Source organism: Antechinus flavipes, chromosome 1 (assembly GCF_016432865.1).
Source record: "Antechinus flavipes isolate AdamAnt ecotype Samford, QLD, Australia chromosome 1, AdamAnt_v2, whole genome shotgun sequence".
In the NCBI taxonomy this organism is placed as follows: domain Eukaryota; kingdom Metazoa; phylum Chordata; class Mammalia; order Dasyuromorphia; family Dasyuridae; genus Antechinus; species Antechinus flavipes.
In genome coordinates this window covers 677,981,090-678,006,460 of record NC_067398.1, presented here as the reverse complement: position 1 = coordinate 678,006,460, position 25,371 = coordinate 677,981,090, and the positions used below count along the sequence as shown (strand labels likewise).

Sequence of the window (25,371 nt, the reverse complement as noted above, 5' to 3'; positions counted from 1 at the left end):
TTTTAGTATCTTCCCTATCCTTCAGATATCTTGTCTATCAACAACTAACTCTACACTTTTAATCTGCAGCTCTGCATAGTTTGAACTAGGAACAAGATGCTATTATATTCAGGTAATTCAGTGATGCTTAAGTTTTCTCTCTTCAATCTGTTTTCCTGGTCTATTGTTTTTACCATGAGGCATCTTATATTTTCTTCTACTTTTTCAGTCCTTTAAGTCTGTTTGGATTTTTCATTGGTTTATGAAATCTAGCTCCTTCTTAATCCAGTCTGTTGCTTGAATATGGTTTTATACCTCTTGTACCAAGTTGTTAATTCACTTTCCAATTCTTTGTTTCATTCCTCTAATTTATTTTTTCAATTTTTCCCTCTAGTGCTCTCATTTCATTTACCAAAAAAAAAAAAAAAACACTAAATTTTTTTTTAATTATTGCTTCATCTCTTCCAGGAATTGTCATTAGATTTTTGTCAAAGCTGTGCCTTTCTTTGGAAACTTGCTTATAGGTGTTTTAGAGTCATACCCTTTCAGGTCTGTATCTTGAGTGTCCCTGTCGCCAAAATGGTTTTTTATGTTGAGATTCTTTGATTCTGTATTCTTCTGGTCTGCTTCCTGACTTTAGACCTTATGTTAGGGTTTATTTCTGGAGACTTTCTTGAATATTGACTATTGTATTATTATTTCAGGATCAGAGGCAGCTTAAGCTAGGGACCTGACAGCTTTCAGTGCTCCCAAAGTGATCTGATTCAAAACAAAGTCAGATTTCTGTTCCCCAAAATAGCTCTACAAGTTCCAGGTGTGAGTTGGGGTCTGAGCAACATTCCTGGGAGTTTCTCATGGGTTGGAAGTTTTAATGGACTGCTGGATGGACTCAGCCACTATCAGCCAACTACCTCGATCATTCCACCAAAAGTTTCAATCAAACTGGAGAATGGGAGGTGAACTTCTGCTCCGTTCCTGAAGTCATAGACATACGACTACTATTTGTTTCCAAACTTATTCTTTTCTCAGCAAATAGTCTATAATCTATGGCCATTCCTGACCCTAAATCTCCACTCCTGCCCAGGTATCTTTCTCAGATCATTCTGGATCTGTGACTATGAACTGTGTACTGATCAATAAAGCTGCCAATTGACACCCATCCTTACACTCTACACAGGTTTAAGCCTCTTTCTGCTGAATCTGCAACCTCTTCTTGCTTTGGTGCTTAGTCTCTCCCTAAATGTAGTGCTCCATATAGTACACTCCCAGACATACTTCACCCACAGCATCCACAGATGTTCCGTTTCCCTGACTTTGAGCTAGAAAAATGACTCACTGTGACTTTTTTCTTGTTTTTTTCAATCAGGATTTGGTCGGATGTATTTTCAAGATCTATTTGGAAGAGCTTTGTTGTATTGTAAGGTTTTGAAGAGGGAGGGGATGATCACTGTACTTTCTGCTATTTTGTCATCTTAAACCATTAAATTAAAATGTTACACTATTAATTCACAGAATCTCAGATTTGAAAGAGATCAGTCCAATCAATACCTAGATAAAAATCTACATTTCTTAAAGGTGGTCATTCATTCTTTGCCTGAAGATCACTGGGGTACCCAAGAGGCAACTCATTCCATTTGGGCCAAGTTCTATGTAGGCCAGGATATTGTTATTCTTAGGGAATCAAACAATGAATCGATAAGTTTTTATGAAATACTATGGACAAAGCATGGCTCCAAGTGCTATTTGATTATTATATATATATTTCATTTGGAACAATGTGTTCTGGCTAGTAAGATGGAAAGACTCCTAAATTGATAGACATTTAGGAACTATAGTTTTGAATGAAGACTAATTTATAATATGCTTTCAATCCAAAGAAGCCTTCTAGGATTCTAAGAAAAAGAGAAGTTTCCAGTTCTGCACTATTGAACCTTATGTCCTGGGGGACAGGCTTTAAGAATCCAAATTCACCTGTAATATAATGAGGGGATGGAGAAGTACTTTTGTGGAGGGATTTAATGTATTTGTATCAAGTTTGAAGTTAACTATTCAATACCATAGATGAGATCATGACACTAATTCCTTTGTGTCTTTCTGCTTTTTGGCTTTGATAGATTGCCTAAGGGGTATTGAGTCTAGAATAAGATCTAGAATAAGTGGAATGATTCTGCTATTTTCTTCAAGAATGATATCTGATGTAGGGCCATTAAGTGACCCAATGTATACAGCACTGACCCTGGTGTTAGGAAGATCTGAACTCAATTCCAGCCTCAGGTACTTGACACTTAAACTAGCTTTAAGACTCTGCACAAGTCACCTAATTCCATTCATCCTGCAAAAAAATAAAAAATAAAATAAAATCTGATGCAAAGTTAAGTGATAAAAAACAGCAGAACATTGTACATAGTAACAGCAATGTTATACAGTGATCAATTGTGAATTACTTAGCTATTCTCAGAGATACAAAAATATAAGATAATTCTGAAGGACCATGAAAAATGCTCTCCACCTCCAGAGAAAAAACTGATGGAGTTTGAGTACAGCTCAAAGCATCCTTTTTTTAACTTTATTTTTCTTAGTATTTTTTGCCCGTGTTCTCTTTCACAAGATGACTAATATGGAAATGTTTTGCATGACTGAACAAGTATAACCTTTATTGAATTGTTTGTCTTTTCAATAAGGAGGGAGGGAAAGAAAGGTGAGGGGAAAAGTTAAAATTGTTTTTACATTAAATTAGAAAAATAAACTACTAAAGAGAGGAAAAAAGGACTGAATCTGAGTTACAAAAGCTATCCTGGAAGGGTAAGGCAATACTTCTCTGAGACTCCAAGGATCTCTTCCCTCTAGACAGTCAGTATTTCCATATTGCTAAAGAGAACATGATGGAAGTATTTAGAATGATAAATTACTGTACTCTTTCCATGGTCAGAGAACATCTGGAGAATGGTGTTCAATTCTCAGATCCATGCTTTGGGAGAGACATTGACAAACTAGAATGAATACAGAGGAAGACAGCCAGGATAGAGATGGTATTCAAAATCATGTTATCTAAAATTCAACAGAAGAAGATAAGATTTAGAAAAGATAAGATCTCTCTTCAAATATCCAAGGGATTGTGATTTGGAGCAGATTTATCTTCCTCTGCTGAGCCGCAGGGGGGAGAACTAGAATAAAGTAGCAGGGGTTGAAGAAAGTCAGATTTTAGCTCATTATCAGGCAAAATATGCTAATAATTAGAACTATTCCACTCTGAGGTAGTGAGCTCACCATCTTTTGAGGTGTTCAATTAGAAAGGCCTCTAGTCAGGGATTTTGAAAAGATTATTACTATTCCATATAGTAATTATGGACAACTAGATGGCTCAGTGGATAGAATGTTGGACCTGGAGTTAGGAAGACTCAGCTTCCTGAATTCAAATCTGCCTCAGTCATTCAGTAGCTTTGACCCTGGGCAAGTCACTTAACCCTGTTTGCCTCAGTTTCTTCATCTATAAAATGAACTGGAAAAAGAAATAGCAATCCACTCCAGTATAATCTGCCAAGAAAACCTCAAATGATGTGAAACAACTGAACAACAACAAATATAATAATTAGCTCAGATAACCTTTCTAGGATGGCCCTATGTGAGTATAAGGAAAATGATGAGTACTCCCTTTGAGACATATACTGGGGGAATACCTCTAGTCTCACTGAATTCTGTTCTTGCTTTACCCATCTTGTTATTCTCTCTATGATTCATACTACTCCCTCCATTCTCTCATTTCCCTCAGATCATCCTAACCTTGTAGGGAGCATTTATTATCCAAGACATTACTAAGGAAAACAGTAAGGGCCACCTAAAAGTTTAATAGGAAATACAAAAACAAAAATAATTTCTCTTTCTGTTCCTGTCTTTCTCTCTACCCACTTCTGTCTCCCACTCTCTTAACACCCTAAGGTGTAAGAAGTAATTACCACCCAATCACTAAATATTCCAATTGGAAATTACTTGAGGAAATTAACTTGAATTATGAATTCAGTTAAATTCATAAATTTTATTGGAAATTTATTCTGTTCAAGACCTTGTGCTGAAAATACAGCGGTGAAGTAACACAGATGAAAATAATACAGTCCCTGCCTTCAATAGGGCTTACAACCTAATAAAGAGTGCATGACATTTGGAAACTGATGAGTGTAAAACAAAGATCAGAGAGGGCATGGCACAGTAAAAAGAACACTGGAAGAAGTCAGAAGACTTGACTTTGAATCCCAGATCGACCACCTATATACCTTTGTTAACTTAGGCAAATCATTTACACTCTGAACAATAGTTTCCTTATCTGAAAAAATAGAAAGATTGAACTAGATGACTTTTGTAGTCTCTTCCAGTTCTAAATCTATGCTCCTGCAAGATATACAAAGTGATCCATGAAGAATGGAGGAATAGAGAGACCAGTTTGTTATCTATTCCAATCTGTCACACCTTATTTAACAACTAAGGAAATTGAGTTCAACTATGAGAAGCTAGTTGGCCAAAGTTAAACATTATGAAATGTTGGAGCTAGAACCCAAATCCAGAATTTCTACCAGTCTCCCAATATCTCACCTCTTCCTATCCACTCATCCATTCTTACTCCACACAATTTCCTTGACCAACCTCACTTAACCTCATTGCTCCTCACCTCTTCCTCTTCCTGTTTTTCCCAACCTCACTCACTCCAACCTCAGTCTTGTCCTGCAGGCTTCATCCAACTTCATACCATCTTTACCAGTCAATCAAAACTTTATTCTCCTTCATCCTATCTCACTTCCCTCCAAACTCACACCATCTCCCTTCTTATATTCATTCTTTTTCATTCAGTCGCTCCATTCTTACACAAGTTCATCCAGTGTCACTCAGCTTCAGTCCACCTTACCCAATCCCATCCAATTTTCCTCCTCTTTACCTTACTACATTCCCCTCATCCGTCACCTTCCTGTCCCAGTTTCCCAACATCCTTCTAGCATGTTTCTTCTCTTTACTGCTCTTTTCCACTCTCTCAAACTTTAATCTGCCTTACCCAGGTTTTTCATTCTTCCCTCAAATTCATCCCACCCTCACCTTTCTTCCTTCTTTACTATTCTTCTTCCAACCTTCCTTCTCCTTGCATCTCCTTACTCACTTACCCTGTCTCACCAAATTTAACTAATCCTTATCACACTCAACCATTCCTCTTCATACCTAATTCAACTTCATCTGACATTCCCTTCTACCCAGCACCCAATCTTATCATTCCTCTCTCAGTGTCATGTCTACTCACACAACTTAATCCCACATCATTATTCTCCCTTTCCCAAGAAAACTCAGCTTAGAAAATAGATTATAGCCAACTCAAGGTGGGAGGACTACTGTCTCCATTCATATTTTTTCATATAATGAAAACATTGTATAACTCACTCTTCCTGTTCTATTAATCTCATCCTCAGAATCTATTGAACATACATGTTTCTGATCTGCTTGCTGAGGGACTTGGTCATATTTGGCAAATGAAAATTATACAGGCTGTGACCATCAACTATGTAACAAAGTAACTCAATTATGAGAATCAATTAAAGGAAAGTTGACCTCATAAAATTGTTTTAAGTCTATAGGGACTTGGAGATCTGAGTTCTAAAACTCAAACTCCAAAATGTCCATTTTTCTAATCCAAGAGTTCCTGAATCCAGCTGAAGTTTTCATAACCAAAGCCCTACTCCATAAAAACAACCAAAGTCCAAGAGAGAGCTCAAGGAGAAGAGATAATTTTTCTGTTGGCAAGTTTTTTCAGGGCTCCCTTCAGGTCTTTGTTACGCAGGCTGTAGATGAAGGGGTTCAGCATGGGGGTGACCACCGTGTACATCACAGCAGAAGCTTTATCCTTCACAGTTGTGTGGATAGAGGAGGGACTGAGATAGACCCCAATAGTGGTGCCATAAAGTAGTGCCACTACAGAGAGGTGGGAACTACAAGTGGAGAAGGCTTTCTTCCTGCCCCCTGCGGAGGGGACCTTAAGAATAGCCACAACAATTCTGGCATAGGAGGCAAGGATGCAAAGGAAGGGGGTGACAATCACCATCCCACCCACAATAAGCACTAAGATCTTATTGACTGTAGTGTCAGAGCAGGACAATCGGAGCAGTGGTGTGAGATCACAGAAGAAGTGAGGGAGCTCAGTGCTGGCACAGAAATTCAAGCGAGACATCAGAAGGGTGTGTGCCAGGGAAATCACAATGGAGAAAACCCAGGGCAAACCTACCATCAAACCACAGAGACGGGGGCTCATGATTGTCATGTAGTGCAATGGATGACAGATGGCCACAAAGCGGTCATAAGCCATCACAGTGATCAAGACACTGTCTACAATTCCAAAAAAGTGGAAAAAGTACATCTGTGTCAGGCAGCAGACATATGAAATGGACTTAGTCCTGGACTGAATATTTGACAGCATTTTGGGGACAGTGTTAGTGGCCAGGCAGAGGTCGACAAAGGAGAGGTTGGAGAGGAAGAAATACATAGGAGTGTGGAGGTGTGAATCAGAGGTAATAGCCAAGATGATCAGGAGGTTCCCAGTCAGAATGATGAGATACATGCACAGGAATATTGCAAAGAGGAGAGGCTGCTGCTCAGGCTTGTCTGAAAGTCCCAGGAGGAAGAATTCTTGAGCATTTGTTTTATTCCCTAGTTCCATGTATCTGGGGGGAAAGAGTGTTTTATGACTATATCACATCAAGCAGCAGAAGGATGGCCATCATCAATGTAGCACTGGGTAAGAAGTTATACTACATACACTTAACTGGAAATTTTGTCTCTATGAATGTAGCCTCAAAAAAAAAAAAAAAAAAAAGAATGTAGCCTCAGTTCCCATAAGATTTTTTAGAAGTTATTTCATACAATAGACTCATATTTAGCTTTGAATTGTCTAAAAAACCCCAGACCTTTTTCACATAAACTATCAGACCTTTTTTCACATAAACTATGTCTAGCTATACTTTCCCTTTGCTGTACTTTATAGTTAATGATTTGAACTCATATGCAAAACTGTGACATTATGAAATCTCTATGAAATTATATCTTAATCATAATTAGCCCTGTTTTCAGATAACTGCTAAGGTCCCTTCCACCTTTTTTTTATTCATGCATAAATTGAATTTAAGTAAGGCAGAAATGCATAAAATTATCATTGTCTTCAGAATCATCACTGTCCAGTGGGCAGGACAGAGTCAAGATGACTGGTGATGACTCAAGATGCAATAGATGACAATACTATATGATGATCAATCCTGATGGACATAGCCATCTCCAGCAATGAGATAAACCAAATCACTTCCAATAGAGCAGTAATGAATTGAACCAGCTACACCCAGCGAAAGAACTCTGGGAGATGACTATGAACTACTACATAGAATTCCCAATCCCTATATTTTTGTCTGCCTGCATTTTTGATTTCCTTTACAGGCTAATAGTACACTATTTCAAAGTCCGATTCTTTTTGTACAGCAAAATAACTGTTAGGACATGTATACTTATATTATATTTAATTTATACTTTAACACATTTAACATGTATTGGTCAACCTGCCATTGGGGGGAAGGGAGGCGGGGAAAGGAGGGGAAAAATTGGAACAAAAGGTTTAGCAATTGTCAATGCTGTAAAACTACCCATGCATATAATTAAAAAAAAGAAAGTTTTGAATATATTCAAAAAGTTGAATTTATTAAATGCTTTTTTTAAAAAGTAAAATTCATGGAAATGCCAAAAAAAAAAAAAAAAGATGCAATAGATGATTTTAGTGTCTTCAATGTCTAACCAAGCTTTAAGTTCTCCACAACAACTGGTTCACCTGCCTCCCTGGCCATTGGAACATATTGCTCTCATTCACCCATTCTACTAGGGGAAATCTTCACATCCTTGGGATAGAAAAGCTCTATCTCTAGCTCACTGTATGGTTTGAGACCATTGGTTGCCCTCAACCTGGTTTTGTCTGTCTGCTGAAACAGTTTATCAGAGTGTAACTGCTATGCTTGCTACAGTTTCTTGGAATCCAGTACAGCGTTCAGCAACCCTCATTCCAGAGATACTAGTCTTTCCTGAAGACACCCTACCATCTTTAAGAACCTACAAAGAAGACCAATGGGAAACAGAAAGAGAATTCAAATGGAAAGAGAAGAGAAAGAGGAAAACCTGATAAAAGAGGAGTAATAGAAGATGAACTCAAACAGAAGAAGAAATTAGTTGGCAAAACATAGTAGGAAATTAATAAGAAAAGAAAAAAAGTTGGGGGTAGTTTTAAGATGCTAAACAAAAGGCTAATGGCATTAGGAGAGTGACAAAGATGTTCACAAGTAATTTGCCACAACAATTCTTGGGTGATATGCTAACAAGAATAAAAAAGACTGAGGATATCATTGGAGGAAACTCAAAAAAGGATTTAAAAATTAAATAAGAAACATTGAGGAAAAAATAAAAAATAAAAACCATCCAAGAAAAATAAGATTAAAAAAAAAAGTTAAGCAACTAGAAAAGGAGATACAGAAAGTCAAAGATGAAAATAACTGTGAAAATTAGAATTGGGTATGGAGAAGCTAGTAAAGCTATGTGGCCACAAAATAACAAAACAGCTCATTAAAAATGAAAAAATAAAGCATAATGAGAAACATTAGAAAAACAACAGATCTGGAAAAACAGATCAAGAAGAGAAAACATAAGAATAAGTTATAACCAAGAAAAGAACCTTGACACAATAATGCAAGAAATAATCTAAGAAAATTGTCCTGAAGTGATGGAACATAAGAAAAAAGTAGAAATAGAAAAAATCCACCAATCACCACCTCAACGAGATCCTTTATGAAAAACACATAAGAATATTATTGCCAAATTTCAAAACTCTGAGATCAAAGAGAAAATTCTGCAAGAAACAAGAAAAAAACAATTCAAATATGTAGGAGCTACAATTAGAATTGTATAGGACTTATTAGGACCACAATAAAAGACTGCAGGTCCTGAAATCATATCTACCAACAATCAAAAAACCTAGACCTGAGGTTAAAAATATCATATCCAACAAAAATTATTCATAATATTGAATGATTAAAAAAATGGACATTCAATAAACTTGCAGATTTTCAGGACTTTTATCAACCAGACTTGAACTCAATAAAAAATTTAACAATATCAAAGATCAGTTTCAAGGAACTTAACATGAGCAAACTGTTTGTTTTTGTTTTTTTTAATGGGAAATGTATACCATATGTTTAAGACTGATATCAGCAACAGGATAGCTCAAAAGAAAGGTTGGGGCGGAGTTAAGGTAAAAAGTGTAATTATCTTATACTAATGAAGTGCAGAGGAAGAATAGACACAGACATTAGAGTGGAAAGGAGGACTCATAGTTCTGAAAACCTACTCACATTGGGAATGGATTAAATAGATAACTTCACATATATATCATGAAGGATACAGATCCCTTCAAAATCTATAAAGAAATAAATGGGGAGGGATGGGTGGACTGGGAAACTAAGGATGAGGGAAGAAGATAAGAAAGGAATCTATGGGTGGGAGGAGGTTAAGTAATAACAAGGCAAGTTAAAGAGCAAAATTAAAGCAAAAAGTCAGCAAGGATAGGAAAGATAAGTGCATTGAGGAGTTCGGTGTGTGTATTTATATGTATATATACACATATATACACATAAATATATCCTTTCTTAACTATAGCCTGCTTGAGGAAGGTGGTGGAAATGAAAGGGGTGGAAGAATAAAATTTTTAAAATGCACAGCAGAGAACAAAAGAACAGCCTATAAGGAAATAAAGAAAAGATGGACATTCATGAATATAATTTCTTCCACTCATATATATATATATATATATATATATATATATACACTTTCTTGAACTGGTAATTCATTGTTATATATTTTGAATCCTAACTGATGTTCTGCTGGGCACAGAAGAGCCCAGCATTTTGTATTCCTTTTCTGTTTTTCTTTTTTCTTATTCCATTTTTTAAATAATTTTTTAAAAGATTTTTTAAAAAGAAAGTTCTTTCTTAAATTGACTTGATATCTATTTACACTTACCACCTTCTACTTTTACTGCTCCCTTCTAGGATCAATTAGAACAAACCCAATTCTAACTGTATTTACAAAAGAATCTTATTCCTCTTCTACATAACCATTTTTCAGATATGTAAAAGAGATAAGAGGACTGGGCCTGGAGTCAGGAAGACCAGAGTTCAAATTTGGCTTCAGATAACATTTACTAGCTGTATGACCCTGGGTAAGTTACTTAATGCTATTTGCCTCAGTTTTCTCAACTGCAAAATAAGAATTATTATAGCACCTACCACTCAGGATAAAATGAGGTCATATTTTTGAAACTATGGCAGTTCCCCTAGATCTCCTCCTCTCCAGAATAGATATGCTTAGTTCCTTCAACCAGTATTCAATTCAACAAGCATTTACTGAGTGCATACTATGTGCCAAACATTGCAACAGATATTAGGGAAATAATGACAAAAAAACCGTTTGGTCTCTGCTCTCAAAGAGCTTCATTCTACATCCTCATATGGTAACATGCAATTTCATCTTTATCTCCATTACATTTCCTCTTATTTGATTCTCATCTATAAAGTGAATTTGGACAAAATGATTTATAAGTTCTCTTTTTGTGTTATAATAAATTTCAGTCTATTATTCTAGCTTTTCATCAACTTCTTTAATCTTTACCCTCTTCCCATTGACTTCATTCTATGAATTAACAGATACCTGTAAAGGTATGTGAATGGGGCACTAGATATGGAATCAAGAAAACATGAATTAGTGGTGTGACCCTGGACACATCATTTAACTTTTCTGCACCTCACATTCCTGATCTGTAAAATGGAGGGGATTAGACTCAATGGATATCATTTCTAATTAAATTTTGAAGGATTTTTTTCATTAAACAAAAATGTTTCCCTCTCTTCTAGTGTCTCTTCTCCCAGTTGAAAAGAAAGAGGAGAGGGAAAAACCTGTTACAAACATGGTTAGTCAAGCAAGCCAAATTTACACATTGGCCATAGCCCCCACCCCCAAATATGCTCATTTGGCACTTCTCTATCAAGAAGTGAATAATATATTTCACCATTAATTCTCTGTAATCATGGCTAGTGATTATGTTAATCAGAGTCCTAAGTTTTTCAGAGTTGTTTGTCTTTATATTATTTTTGACTGTCATTGTATAGATTGTTCTACTCGTTCTGCCTCCTTCACTCTGAATCAGTTCATACATGCAAGTCTTCCCAGGTTTCTCTGAAAATATCCCCTTCATCATTTCTTAGAGTCCAGTAATATTCCATCACATTTATATATTGTAAGTGGCTAAGCTATTTCCCAGTTGATGGATACCCCCTACAGTTTCCAATTCTTTGCCACATCAAAAATAGCCATTAATATTGTTGTACATCCATAGTTAGAATTTGTTTCATTAAAACCAATTCCTCTCTTAATCTACTTTCCCTCTTCACCATTCTTCCCTTTTCCTACAATTTCCCTGTTGAGTGAAACATATTTCAGTACTCAACTATTCTTATCTCCAATTCAGTTAGTGGGGTTCAAAAGTCAGCTGCTCTCCCTACCTCCTTCTCCTTGTTTGTGTAGACATCTACTTCCTTCCCCCAATTCTGTGAAATAATTTTCCCTGACTCACCTTTCCTTTTCTTTTTCTACTTTTCCATTCCTCTAAGATCATCAAGATATAATAGAATCCTTCCGAAGTCTTCTGTCTATTTAGATTGCTTCTATGACTTCTAATGTTGATAAAGTTCAGAAGGAGTATATGTACCATCTCCCTGTATTAAAATGTAAACAGTTTATCCTTGTTTAGTCCCTTCTCGTTGCTCCCTCATGTTTACCTTTTGACAAGTGTAACGACTTAAGATTTGGGATAAGAATTCATTATTTGGTTTAAAAAATTGTTGGGAAAACTGGAAAGCAGTATGTCAGAAATTGGGCATAAACAGCATCTTACACCATATACTGAAATAAGGTTAAAATGGATACATGACTTAGATATAAATAAATATGTTACCAAAAAATGGAGCATATTACATATAGATGATTAACAATTTATGAATAAATAAGAGATAGCAGAGTAAAATATAAAATGGATAGTTTCAATTACATTAAATTTTAAAAGTTTTATGCAAATAAAACAAATATGCCCAAAATCAAAAGGAAAGCAGAAATTGGTAGGGAGAGGGAAATTTTGTAGATGTTTCCTCAGATAAAGATTTCAAATCTCAAATAATAAAGAACTTGAGATATTATTTTACCCCTATCAAATTGGCTAAAAAGATTAGAAGGGAAACTTACAAGTGTTGGAGAATATATGGGAAAATTGGAACACTAATTCATTATTGGTGAAACTCTGAACTGATCCAATAATTTTGGAGAGCAATCTAGAATTATGCCCAAAGAGTTATTAAACTGCCTATAAACTTTGACCCAGCAATACCACCAGTAGGTCAATTTCCAAAGATAATTAAATAAAAAGAAAAAAGCCTATGTATTCTAAAATATTTATAGAGAGTTGCTCTCTTTTATTTAGGGCAGCTCTCTTTGTGGTAGCAAAGAACTAGACATTTAAAGGATATCCATCAATTGGGGAATGGCTAAACAAGTTGTGGAATGTAATTGAGATGAAATACTACTGTGCTATAAGAAATGAAGAGTTCAATGATCTTAGAAAAACATAGATAGACTTGCACAAAATAATAAAGAACATAACAGCAATATTGTTTTAAGAACAACTTTAAATGAATAAGTCATTTTTACTATTATGAACACCCAAAATAACTACAGAAAACACTATTTGTATCCAGAGAAAGAATTGATAAATAAAAGTAATATTAAGAATGATTTTGCTTATATATACATATATATACATACATATACATATTTATGTCTGATAAACATCTCTAGGATAGGGAGGAGAAGAAAAAGGGAAAAAAAGAAATTTACATAATAACTTCATTATATATTCTAAAAGAATAGCAAATAAAATTGCAGTTCCATTTGCAAACATCTTTTTTTATATTATATTATAGAACTGCTTGTTTTGTTCCATAAATTAAATTTTAAATCAATAAATGCTTTAAAGCAAGCAGGATAAATAGGAAAAGAAAAGATGAAATCAAAAAGCTTCTGCTCCTCTTCCTCCTAAGGGAACCAAAGAAAGAAATGTTTGTAATTACTCCTTTGGAGTAACTATACTGTAGCCAAAAGCTATTTCCAAAGGGAGAGCTAGATCTTCCCCGCAGTTGGTATTTGACAACTCTAATAGTTCTGGGAGCAAGGCAAAAGTAATTCTTCTGGGTATCCCTCATCTTCCCTACCTCAGCTGCAAAAGCAGTAGAGATCCAAGAGCAATGGACCCAAGACTCACTGATCTAGCACCAAGGAGCTAAATTTGGTTTCCATGGCATTTAAACACAACCCTAATGTTTTCTCACTACATCCAACTGCCAACTGCCAATCTACAGACCCACTGCCCAAGTCCACATATGAGAGTAATCTTTCCTTGAAAATGTCTACAAATATGCAATGCTAGCAGTCCAGTCCTCTTGGATAATTTTAATTGTTAGGAAGGTTTTTCCTCATATCCAGGCTAAATTCGCCTCTCATAACTACCAACCTCCAATCCATTGCCCCTAGTTTTGCTCTCTTGACTCAAACAGAAAGACACTAACCCATTTTCCACATGATAGTCTTTGAAAGACTTGCAGGCAATTTCCAAATCTCCTTCATATGGCATGAACTCAAGGATTTATTTCTTATCACTGTCCTTCTTAAAAATCTGATACCCATGACATTGTTCTTTATATGGTCTGACCAGGCAAGACAATGATCTTTTTCTTATATGTCCCTTCTTATGCATCCTAAATTGCATTTGTTTTCTGGGCATCTTACTGGCAATATTTATTTAGTTTACAACAAGCCACTAAAACCCCAGAATTTTTTGCTGGCACTAATGTCTCCCCACTTGCATGTATGAATTTCATTTTTGAACTTATATAAGATTTTAAATTTATTCTAAATAAATTTAATTTTATTCAATTCATCTTAGCCCTTCAATTTCGCTTTGTATTCTGAGTTTGTTGTCCAAAATGCTAGCTTTTCTCCTGAAAAGCTATGTCATCTGCAAATGGCACACATACAAATCCAAACAGTCAGACACAATGACCTCACACAGAGTTACACATGTTATTAGGTCTGTGCAGACTCAAACAAACCCACAGCCAGACTGCACAAATATTTAGAGACTGCAAAAATGAAGCAAATGCCAATTCACACTTATTAAGCACCTACACTTAATCTATACTGTGCTAGGTGCTGGGCACACAAAAACAAAAATCTCTACACCCAAAGAGTTTACCTTCTATCAGAAAATAACATGTACATATATAGTAATATACAAAATATATTTTGTATTTTTCTGGAGGGAGGTGCTAATATGAAATGTTTCATATAGAAGATGGCAATTGGGTTAAATTTTCAGTGAAACCCAAAATTCTAAGAGATGAAGAGGGAGGGAATTCTAGGCATAGGGGATAGTCTAGGAGCATGCACAGAGATAAGAAATAGAATGTCACATGTGAGGGGAAAAAAAGATATCTAGTTTGGTTAAACTACAGGTTGTATGAAAGGATAAGGGAAAGGGAACAAACATTGACTAAGCACCTACTAGTGCCAGTAATTATACTGAGTGCTTTACAAATGTTATCTAATTTGATCATCACAACAATCCTCATTTTATTATCCTCATTTTATATCTGGAGAAACTGAGGCAAACCATTTAAGTAACTTGCCAAGAATCCAACAATTAATAAGTGTCTGAGACTGAATTGAGTTCAGGTCTTTCTGACTCCAATGTCAGTGCTCTACCTACTGAGCCAACTGGGTGCCTCTAGTTGCATAAAGGGGAAATACTCAAAAGACTAGAAATATATATTGGAAATTTTAAATTGACAGCTAGGTGAAGTTACCGTGGATAGAGCACTGGGCTTGCACTCAGAAAGACTTATCATCCTCAATCACTTATTAATTGTGAGTAAGTCTTAATTTCATTTGCCTCAGTTCTTTATCTGTAAAATGAGCTGGAGAAGGAAATGGCAAACCACTTCAATATCTTTGCCAAGAAAATCCCAATGAGGTCACAAAGAGTTAAACACAACTGAAATAATTGAACAACAAAAGTAATGCAGATTGGAGCCAAATTGTAAAGGACTGGAAATGACAAAACTACAATCTTACATTTGACTTACTGAAAAGTGGATTAATGTAGTCAGAACTGTGTTTTGGCAAAAATCGTTTTGGCAGCTTTGGGGCAGATGATATGTGGAAGAGATGCTGAAAATAGGAAAACCAATTAAGAGGTTATTGTAATACAAGTCAGATAAGAGATAATGAGGATCTGAATTAGAGTAATAATTATGTAAATAGAAAAAAGGACACATGTGAGAACTGTGGAAATAGAAATGGTCAGATGCATCAAGCATTTTGATACGTGGGATTTAAGAGCATAAAGAGTTGATAATGACTCTAAGTTTACAAATCTGGGAGACTAGAAGGATGATGGTATCCACTGTAGAGTCAGGGAAGTTGGGAAGGGAGTATGTTTGAAGGAAAAGATAATGAAATATTTTTTAAATGCATAGAGTTAGCTGTTAGGCAGTTGGTAATGTAGGATTAAGATTCAGAAGAGTTTGAGACTAGATACAAAGATCTCAAAATCATATATAGCTCCATACCAAATACTCAGAGACACACATAGACATACAGATCAGACTCACAGACCCACAGATGGTGAAATTACTTGTCAAAGATCACTTAGCACATGAGTGGAGGAGGGTGCTCCAGAAGACAGGTTTCCCCATGCTCAGTCTTTTACCCAAACACTAGCTATTAATAATCTGTGAGCCAAGGGTGATTTGGTTCTTCCAGGAAAGAGCCAATTGCCCTAGATTAGAAAGAAATAAAATTAAAGTGGACCCAAGTGGGAGTCAAAGAGAAAAAAGAAAAAGCTTGGGTGTCAGGGATAATTGTCAGCATATGGTAATGGAAAGATCACTAGAGTAAGAAGGCATAAAATTTTAGTTTTTGATCATTCATTACTTCTGTGACAATAACTTAATTCTCTTTCTCATATCTGTTTACCCATCTATAAAACTAAAGAATCAAACTACATGCTCTCTGATATGCCAAATAATTCCAAAACTTGGGAACCGATGAACAGCAGGATGCTAGATTTGTTGCATAGTCAAGAGAGGTTGAGCTCAAGTCAGAATAAGAGAAAAAGCAAACAGAATTCAAGTAACCAACTGATTCTCCAAAAATATGCTCGTGATTCACTTTTAAGTTTAATTTATTACAAACATTTTATCCATCCCTTAAGTCTAAAGTTAAAACAAATTGAGCCATTACTAGAAGCAGAAGCGACCTTACAGGTCCAAGGATTATAGGATCATGGATTTAGTGCTAAATCTCTCATTTTATACATGAGGAAATTGGGATCCAGGATTGCTTGTGGTTACAAAACTGATCTGAGGTGAGATTTGCCAAATGAGAAACAATTTGGCATAATGGATAAAGTATTAGACAAGGGGTCAGAAAGACCTGTTTCGAATCCATGATCCTATAATCCTTGGACCTGTAAGGTTGCTTCTGCCTCCAAATTTGATGATCCTATGAGTTTATTGTGGCCCTTTGCCAGCAGAAACAGGGGCAACCCCAAGCAAGCCCAAATAGCTATTGAGAACTGATTATTAAGTGTGCAATATGAGTATTTATGGATCAAAACCCAGCAAATGCTACAAATCATAGCTCAATTTGTCTTAAGTCTGGACTTTAAAAAGGGATGGATAAAATGTTTGTAATAAATTAAACTTAAAAGTGAATCATGAGCACATTTTTGGAGAATGAGTTGTTAAACATTTACCGGCACAATCCAGAGTAGAACACTTATTCTTAATCATGAATTTAATGTTTCTCTATGCCTCAGCTATTCTACTTTCTGCTTTCTGGGGTTGCTAGGAATCTACCCACATTTCCCATCTATCCCAGATCTATCAATCCCTCCTCTCTAGACCTTCTTGTCCTTTTTCTAACTTAGGCAAAGCAATCTCCATCTCTCCACTGGCTACTGTTAATGAACAGTATCTTTCTCTACAACCCTCTGCCTCAATATACAAGCTGCTCTTGAGTGCATTTTGACACAAGAGTTCAGTCCAAGGACTCACAGCCCTGGGCATGATGGTATGGGCTAAAGAGATACTCCCATTCTAGATCCCATGGTTCCTGGAGCCAGAATCATTCCCTCTAGAAGCAGGATGAGATTTTTTTTTCTTTTTACCCAGGCATAGATGATTGGGGCAACAGGACCAGATGGAACTCTGCATTGGTCTGGCTAAGATTCCAGCCTGACCCAGGCCTGAATAAGCCGCCTCACACTGAACCTTAGACTACCCAGGCTTAATCTTTCACTCTGAAATTTTCTTCCACTTATACTATATATCTCTTATATGTGTGCAATTATTTAAATGTTAGCTCCCTCCATAAAAATGTGACTTTCTCATGAGTGGAGACCATGTTTTTGTTTTTATATTTGTATACTGAGTACTTATTATAGTATCTGGCACATAATAAAAGTGCTTGTTGACTGACTGAAGCTCTGAGGACTATTAGACTAACGGCTTAGGGCTGCCCTGAACAGAGTAGAAGATGGTACATGAAAGGTATGGGACTGCAGTGGTTCAGCCTCTAGCATGAACAGCTCAAAGTCTCCCTGACCCATCTGATAGACATACTGCTTGTCTTCACCACTCTGCCTTTCTTCTCCAAGAGCACTTACCAGGCTATGGTGGCTCAGCAAGATTTAGACAACATCACAGAGAGACAGGCTCAACTTTCTCTGCTCTGGGTAGGGGGAATAAAGAAATCAGTAGCCCTGACCCCAAGGAAAGACACTGGGCATGGTAGGCAGGAAAGTACATATGGCTTCCCTCTTGACCGGATACAAGAAATGATGGGGAGAGGAAGGTAGAACATTGAGAAGAAGGGGAATATTTACAGTTTCTGGGGCCTCCAAGGGCTCAATCCCCATAGCTCTTTGTTAGCCAAATTGCCCAATTATCCCTCTATTCCCCTACAGGGATGGAGCCATGGTAGAGAGAAGACTAGTCTACACTTGCCTATTACCAGGAGACCTCCATTTGAGTCCATTGTATGTCCTAATCCTCCAAAAAAGAATTATTCAATCCACTCTTTATTCCAAACAGCATTGAAAACCCATTCCTCTCTGAATTCCAAGTCTCTTGATTAAGGAATTAATGCATACTTTCATTTCAAGACTCTTTGGGGACAGAGAAGTAGCTGTTGATCTCAAAAGGGGAATATGAAGGGGACACAATGACAGTAATGAAAGATGGTCCCCTCCATTGCAGATAGTCCCTATAGGAAGTGAAATTAATATAACTGGAGATCCGTCAACGACCATCCTATCCTCAATCATAAGAACCCTATAGGACCAGAGAATGTCAGAACAGAAAAGAATTTTAGAGGACATGTAAAAGACCCTCATGCAATGAAAGATTCCCTTCTACCAGTTCCCTGACAAATGCACTTCTAGCTTCTGCTTTAATACTTCCATTAAGAGAGATGTCAGTACCACAAAAAGTAGCCTTAATTTTAAAAGCTCTAATTATTAGAAAGTTCATCCTTACATTGAATGAAAATCTGCAACTCTGTCATTTAGTATCATAGAATCCCAGAGCTGGATGAGACCTCAGAAAGCATCTGATCAAAGCTCCTATTCAAAGGATGAATCTCCTCTACAAGATCTCCAACAAATGGCCTTCCAGCTGCTGCTTTTTTTTTCCTAAGGCAATTGGGGTTAAGTAACTTGTCCAGGGTCACACAGCCAGGACAGTTAAGTGTCTGAGGTCAGATTTGAACTCAAGTCTTCCTGACTTCAGGGTTGGTGCTCTACCCACTACGCCAACTAGCTGCCCTGCCTTCCAAGATCTTTACTGACTGGAAGTGGATACATTGTGGCAAGTTCTTGATGTTTAGAAGTTCTTTATTATATGCAGCTGAAAAATTATGATACTTACTGTTCCTCACTATTTCTTCTAGTTATAACTTCTGGGCTCAAGCAGAACAAGTTCCATTGCTCTTTCACTTGACAGCTAATACCTAAAGATAAAGATCAGGTCCCCTGCTAAGTTTTCTTTTCTCCAGTATTAACATCCATAGTGTCTTCAACTGATAACACTTAATAACTACTTTTGAGTCTCTTCCCTTTCCTAGTCACCTTCCTCTGGATTCCATCCATTTCAGTATCATTCCTTAACCATCATGTCCAGACCAGAATATTCTAAACACGGTCTGGTAATGTCAGGGAGCAGGAGGGCTACCACTTACCACCTCTACCATTTTGTGCCTTACTCTCTATTCATGCACTCAATATAAACGTCTTGCAAGTAAGGATCATTCCATTCCTCATACCCATATTCCCCCCAGCACCCAGCATAGTTACTGGCACATAGGCAGGTTCTTGGATACTTTTTCACTTATTGATTTGTCCTTTCTTTGCTGTGCTACAGTTTGTCAATGTTCTTTTCAAAATATGACACCAAAGGAGCTGTGAACAGATCCAACCATTCTGGAGAGCAATTTGGAACTCTACCCAAAAGGCTATAAAACTGTGCGTACACTTTGATCCAGAAGTCTCACTACTGGGTCTGTATCTCAAGAGATCATAAAAGAGGAAAAGGACTCATATGTGCAAAAATGTTTGTAGCAGCTCTCTTTGTAGCAGCAAAGAACTGGAAATTGAATGGATGCCCCTCCTTGGGGGAATGACTGAATAAGTTATGGTATATGAATGTAATGCAATTGTTCTATAAGAAATGGATCAACAGGCTGATGTCAGAAAAACCTGGAAAGACTTATGTGAACTGATGCTAAGTGAAGTGAATAGAACCAAGAGAACATTGTACACAGTAACAAGAAGATTGTGTATTGATTAACCATGATGGACTTGGATCTTCTCAACAATGCAGTGATTCAAGGCAATTTCAATAGGCTTGGGATGGAAAATGCCATCCACATCCAGAGAGAGAATCATGGAGAGTGAATGTGGATCAAAGCATAGTATTTTCACCTTTTTACTTGTTATTTTCTTCCTTGTTTTTTTTCCTTTTTGATGGAAATATATCATAATCAATCATTATAATTAATAAATAAAATTTGAATATTGGGTATTAAAACAATTACCCATATTTAATTTGCTTGCTGTCTTGAGAAGAGGGAAGGTAATGGAGGGAGGGAAAAAATTTGGAACACAGTCTTACAAAAATGAATGTTGAAAACTCTCTGTATATGTATTTGGAAAAATAAAATTGTATTGGAAATTTAAAATAAAACAAAATGTGACACCCAAAACAACATACAATATAATACTCAAAATCTGGGTACACAGAATTCAGAAGAGATTTGACCTCCTTATCTGGCTGTTTTAATCCTGTTAAAGGCAGGCTAAGATTTTATTTCCATTTTAAAGTATTATATTACACTCTTGACTCATAAAGACTTTGTCATCTTCTAAAACCCTCAGGTTTTAAAGACATGAACTGCTATGCAACCACTTCTCAGCTATCCTTGTGCATTGATTGTTTGAAATTCAGTGCATGATTTTCCATTAATTGTTAGTAAACATCATCTCATTGACTTCCACTCCTCATAGCCTTCATAGCCTTCATAGCCTCCTTCCCCAAGGAAATGATGAAGAAAACTGGAATGGGCTTCAGCTTCCTGGCTTATGGACAATACCTTATTCAACCTAACTCTGCAGAACTTTTACTGCCCATACAGCTGCCTTTTCTTATTTCTTTGATCTCAAACTTCTGAGATACTTCTTGAATAAATGCAGTCAATCGTAGTGCATGCTGCAATTGTCATGAAGAGTTTCCATTTCAGTCAACAAGCATTTATCGAGCATCTACCGTGTCCCAGACAATGTACTAAGCACTAAGAATCCAAGGAAAGACAAAAGACAGTTCTTGCTCTCAAGGAGCTCACATTCTATTGTGGAGACAATATGCAAATTATATACAAATAAGAAATATACCGGATAAAAAAGATATAATTAGCAGAGAAGATATTAGCAGTAAGCATGATTAAGAAAGGCTCCATGTGGAAGATAAGATTTTACCTGAGACTGGAAAAAATCCAGGGGTGTCAAGAGATGAAGAGGAAAACATTGCAGGCAGTGAAAATGCCCAGAGCCAAGAAATAATGATTTGTGAAAGGAACAGAAAGAAAGCCAGCATCTGTGGATCAGAATATATCAGGAGGAATGGTGAGAGACAAAAAGGAAGCAATGTAAGGTGTAAGAAGACTACGAAAGTAGGGGGTAGGTTAAAGAGCCTTGAATGTCAAACTGAGAAATTGATCCTGGAGATGACAGAGAACCGCTAGAGGTTATTAAGTAAAGGGGGAATAGCATGATTGGACTTGCCCTTTAGGAAAATCATCTTGCCAGAAATGAAGGATGGACTGGAGTGCAGAAAACTGAGATAGGTAGACCCACCACCAGGTTATTGCATTTGAAGTGATGAGAGCCTGCCCCAGAGTGATGACAGAATCAAAGGAGAGAAGAAGATCTACTTGAGAGATATTGCAAAAGGAAAATCAACAGGCATTGATAATATATTGGTTATGGGGAGTGGGTTGACATCTGGGTTACAAGCCTAAGTGAATAGGAGGATGATAGTGCCTTCAAAAGTAATAAGAAAGTTAAGAAATGGGGATTGGGGGTGTTGTAGGAAAGATAATGAGTTCAATTTTAGACAAGTTGACAAGTTAAATTTAAGAAGAAAAATATCCAGTTCAAGATGTCAAAGGCAATTAGAGATGCAAATCTGAAAGTCAATGGAGGGGTTAGGGCTGGAAAAGTAGATTTGAGAATCATCATCATAGAGATGATAATTAAATCCATAGGAGCTAATGAGATCACCAATTGTAGTAGAGAGAGAGAAGGAGAAAAACTTGAAGAATGCCTGAATGAAGATCTAGAAAAGAAATGCACAATTAGAAATGCACACAGAGAATATCAAGCAATGAGAATTGTAAGGTCAGCATTATCAAAAAGACTCCAGATATATAAAGAAGAATAAAAAGTGAGAATAGGCTATTTCATCTGGCAATAATGAGAAAGAGAGGGGGGGAGGGAGGGAAAGATGTAGGAAGGGAGGGGGGGTATTTCATTTAGAGGATAAGGTCAAAAGTTACTCTAGAGAGTGAGAGGAAAGAAAATAGAGGCACCTGTTGTAGATGCCTTTTTAAAGAAGTGGTACAAACTTTATCAGAGTAAGCATCAGTCTCCAAATGATAAATGGCCAAAGGTTATGAACAGAAATATGTTCAGAAGAAAAAATACAAACGATCAATAATCACATGAAAATTGTTTTGAAATCCCAATTTAACACAGAAACATATATTTATGCCATATTAGGATCTATTTAACATTCAGCATCTTGGCAAAGACAATAAAAATTCATAAAATTCCCTTTTGACTTGATGATTGTAAAGAACTCTGATAGTTTTCTACTGTTAGAATTATGAGTAATAAGTCCAACTTCTTTGAAAATCAAAATGGAATTTTTGCAATAGGAATTTCCCCCAAAATGAAAATTGTGTATGCTTTAGCTCAGTGGTCACAAAACAAATTAATTGTCCACAATTGGGAAATGTCTGAAAAAATTATGGCTTGTATATTCAATGGAACTTTTTGTATAAGAAGAAAGAATTGATATGAAATATTCAAGTAAATATGGGAACACTTTTGTGGAACAATGCATAGTGAAGAAAAACAGAACAAAAATAGCAACATACATGGTGACTACCACCACACAGATTAGACAATCCACAGCAATAAATAATTTCTATAATTAGATAGTCGGGAGGAGAACCAGAATAAACTGGGAAAGAGAATATCAAACAATGAGAATTGTGAGGGCAGCAATATCAAAAAGACTCCAGATATATCAAGAAGAATGAGAAGTGATAATTAAATAATTAAATCTAGTAAGCAGTAAATATGGAAACACTTTTGTGAAATAATGCATAGTGTAGAAAACTAGAACAAAAATAGCAACATACATGGCAACTACCACCACATAGATTAGACAATCCACAGCAATAAATTCATATTTACAGTCAGGTAAAGAAAACCACAAAGTATAAAGAAAACCAGAACAATAAGAGTACTACTATATTAAAATCAATATACATATCTTTTGAGATGTCACCTTTTATTTCCACTTGAAAAAGCCAACTGTTTAAATTTTCAGTGTGACTTTTTCTGATTTGGAAATAAGCAAATGACACAAGTCAGAGCTTAATTTATTGGGTTTTTTTTATTTCTAGGCTTAAGAAAGTGATGGGGAAATGTTAATAATGCAGATTAAATGTTAAAATGTATCCTGCTAAGGAAAGCCAATAAAAAGACATTTGCTACCATGTCACTGGAGGAGAATAACATCAATACAATGAGGATTTTGGGTTTTGTAAGTGTAGGAGCTCCCTCTACTGAGACAGATCATAAGCAGTCTTTAACTTTGAGCCTTAAAAGAGAAGTTCAAAGCTCTGAGAGGTTAATTTGCCTACAATCACACAGCTACAGGTATAAGAGGAAGGACCCAAGTCTTGCTGACTTCAAATCTTATACTCTAACCATTACTCATCCTTATCTGAAAATATATGTCTTAGTCTGCCTTCCTAGTCCTCCATGTCTCTGACAGGAGATGAATAGCAAGTTTTTTCATCACTCTTCCAAAAATATTCCCAAGTCTCTTTCTGCTATAATACTCTGACTTCCCCCCATCATTAATAGATCATAATACCTACTGTGTGCCAGGTATTATGCTAAGTACTCTACTCAGCTGATCCTCACAACCTTACTAGGTAGGTGCCATTATTATTATCTCCATTTTATAGATGAGAAAACCAAGATACTCACAGGTTAAGTGCCTGAGACTAAATTTGAATTCAGGTTTTCAGACTCTAGGTCTAGTGCTCTATCCACTGGATCACTTAGCTATTGAACTAGTTAACTAATTAACCAATATATTAGCTATCCCTCCTACTTTTGATCATCATTCCATTTATACCTTTATCCAAATTACTGATTAAAATGCTAAGCAACACGAGAACCTTAACGCACTCTACTAAAGATTTCCCTCCAAATTTACATCCATACATTAATGTCTATTATTTGAGCCCAATTATGCAACTATTTTCAAATCCACTTGATTTTATCATCCAACACACATCCCTTGATCTTTTCTACAAAGATAACAAGAGACTCTATCGAATGCTTTGCTAAAATCTAATTGAACTACATTCAAAACAATCCTGATATCAGTCTCATAATCAGGTCCAAAAATGAAAATGAAATTAGTCTGGTACAACCTGTTCTTGATGAGGACATATAGGTTCTCCATGATACTCTGCTTTCTTTTCTAGTCTCAGGATAAAATGTTCTGGAATTGTACCAGGAATTAAAATCAACTTCTCAGATAAGTCTACATTAAGTCTGAAAGCTTTTTACTCTTCTTTTTCAAAAATAGGAATTTGTTCTCCAATAGCTAAAGTGCTGAGCTTGTCATCAGGAAGACTCATTTTCCTGACTTCAAATCTGGCCTCAGATACTTCCTAGCTATGTGACCCTGGATAAGTCCTGTTTGCCTCACTTTCTTCATCTGGAAAATGAGTTGAGAAGAAAATGGCACACCATTCCAGGATCTCTGCCAAGAAAAACTCAAATAAAATCAGAAAGAGTTGTACACACTGAAAAAATGACTGAATGATAACAATAAATTCCTGCCACTTACATTCTTCTCGGGACCTCCCTCTTTAAAAACAATTGGGTTATACTACATTTTGGGATGAATGGATGAGAACTTCCTTGAATTTCTGAGGCTGTCTGCCCATACTTCCATAGTCCTTATTTTACTATTCCATTGCCCTTATTTATTATTTTTGGAGGGGCTTGGACAGATCCAGAGAAGTAATAATTTCAACCATCTTCATTTCTACTGCCTACAGTAGACTAAGGAAAGTCTAAGGAAAATAACTTTAGCCTCAAGGAAAGGCATGGATTGCCAATGGAAATGAGTCAATAAGTTAGTCAACAAGCTTTTGTTAAGCTCCTACTATATGCCAGGCATTGTACTAAACAATGAAAATAAATAAATCCAAAAAAAAAATAGTCCCTACTCTTAAAAGTTCACAGATGAATAGGGCAGTCATGATGCAAATAACTATCCCCAAACAAGATATATACAGGGTAAATTGGAG

The 25,371-nt window shown here is 36.3% G+C and overlaps 1 protein-coding gene across 1 annotated transcript; it reads right to left on the bottom strand.

The window, feature by feature from the left end:
• Nucleotides 1–5,722: 5,722 nt before the first annotated feature.
• LOC127543553 (olfactory receptor 24-like) lies at nucleotides 5,723–6,664 on the bottom strand. The gene has a single exon (XM_051969724.1). It carries the CDS (start codon nucleotides 6,662–6,664, stop codon nucleotides 5,723–5,725), a length of 942 nt encoding a protein of 313 aa, XP_051825684.1.
• Between the last annotated feature and the right edge of the window lie 18,707 nt (nucleotides 6,665–25,371).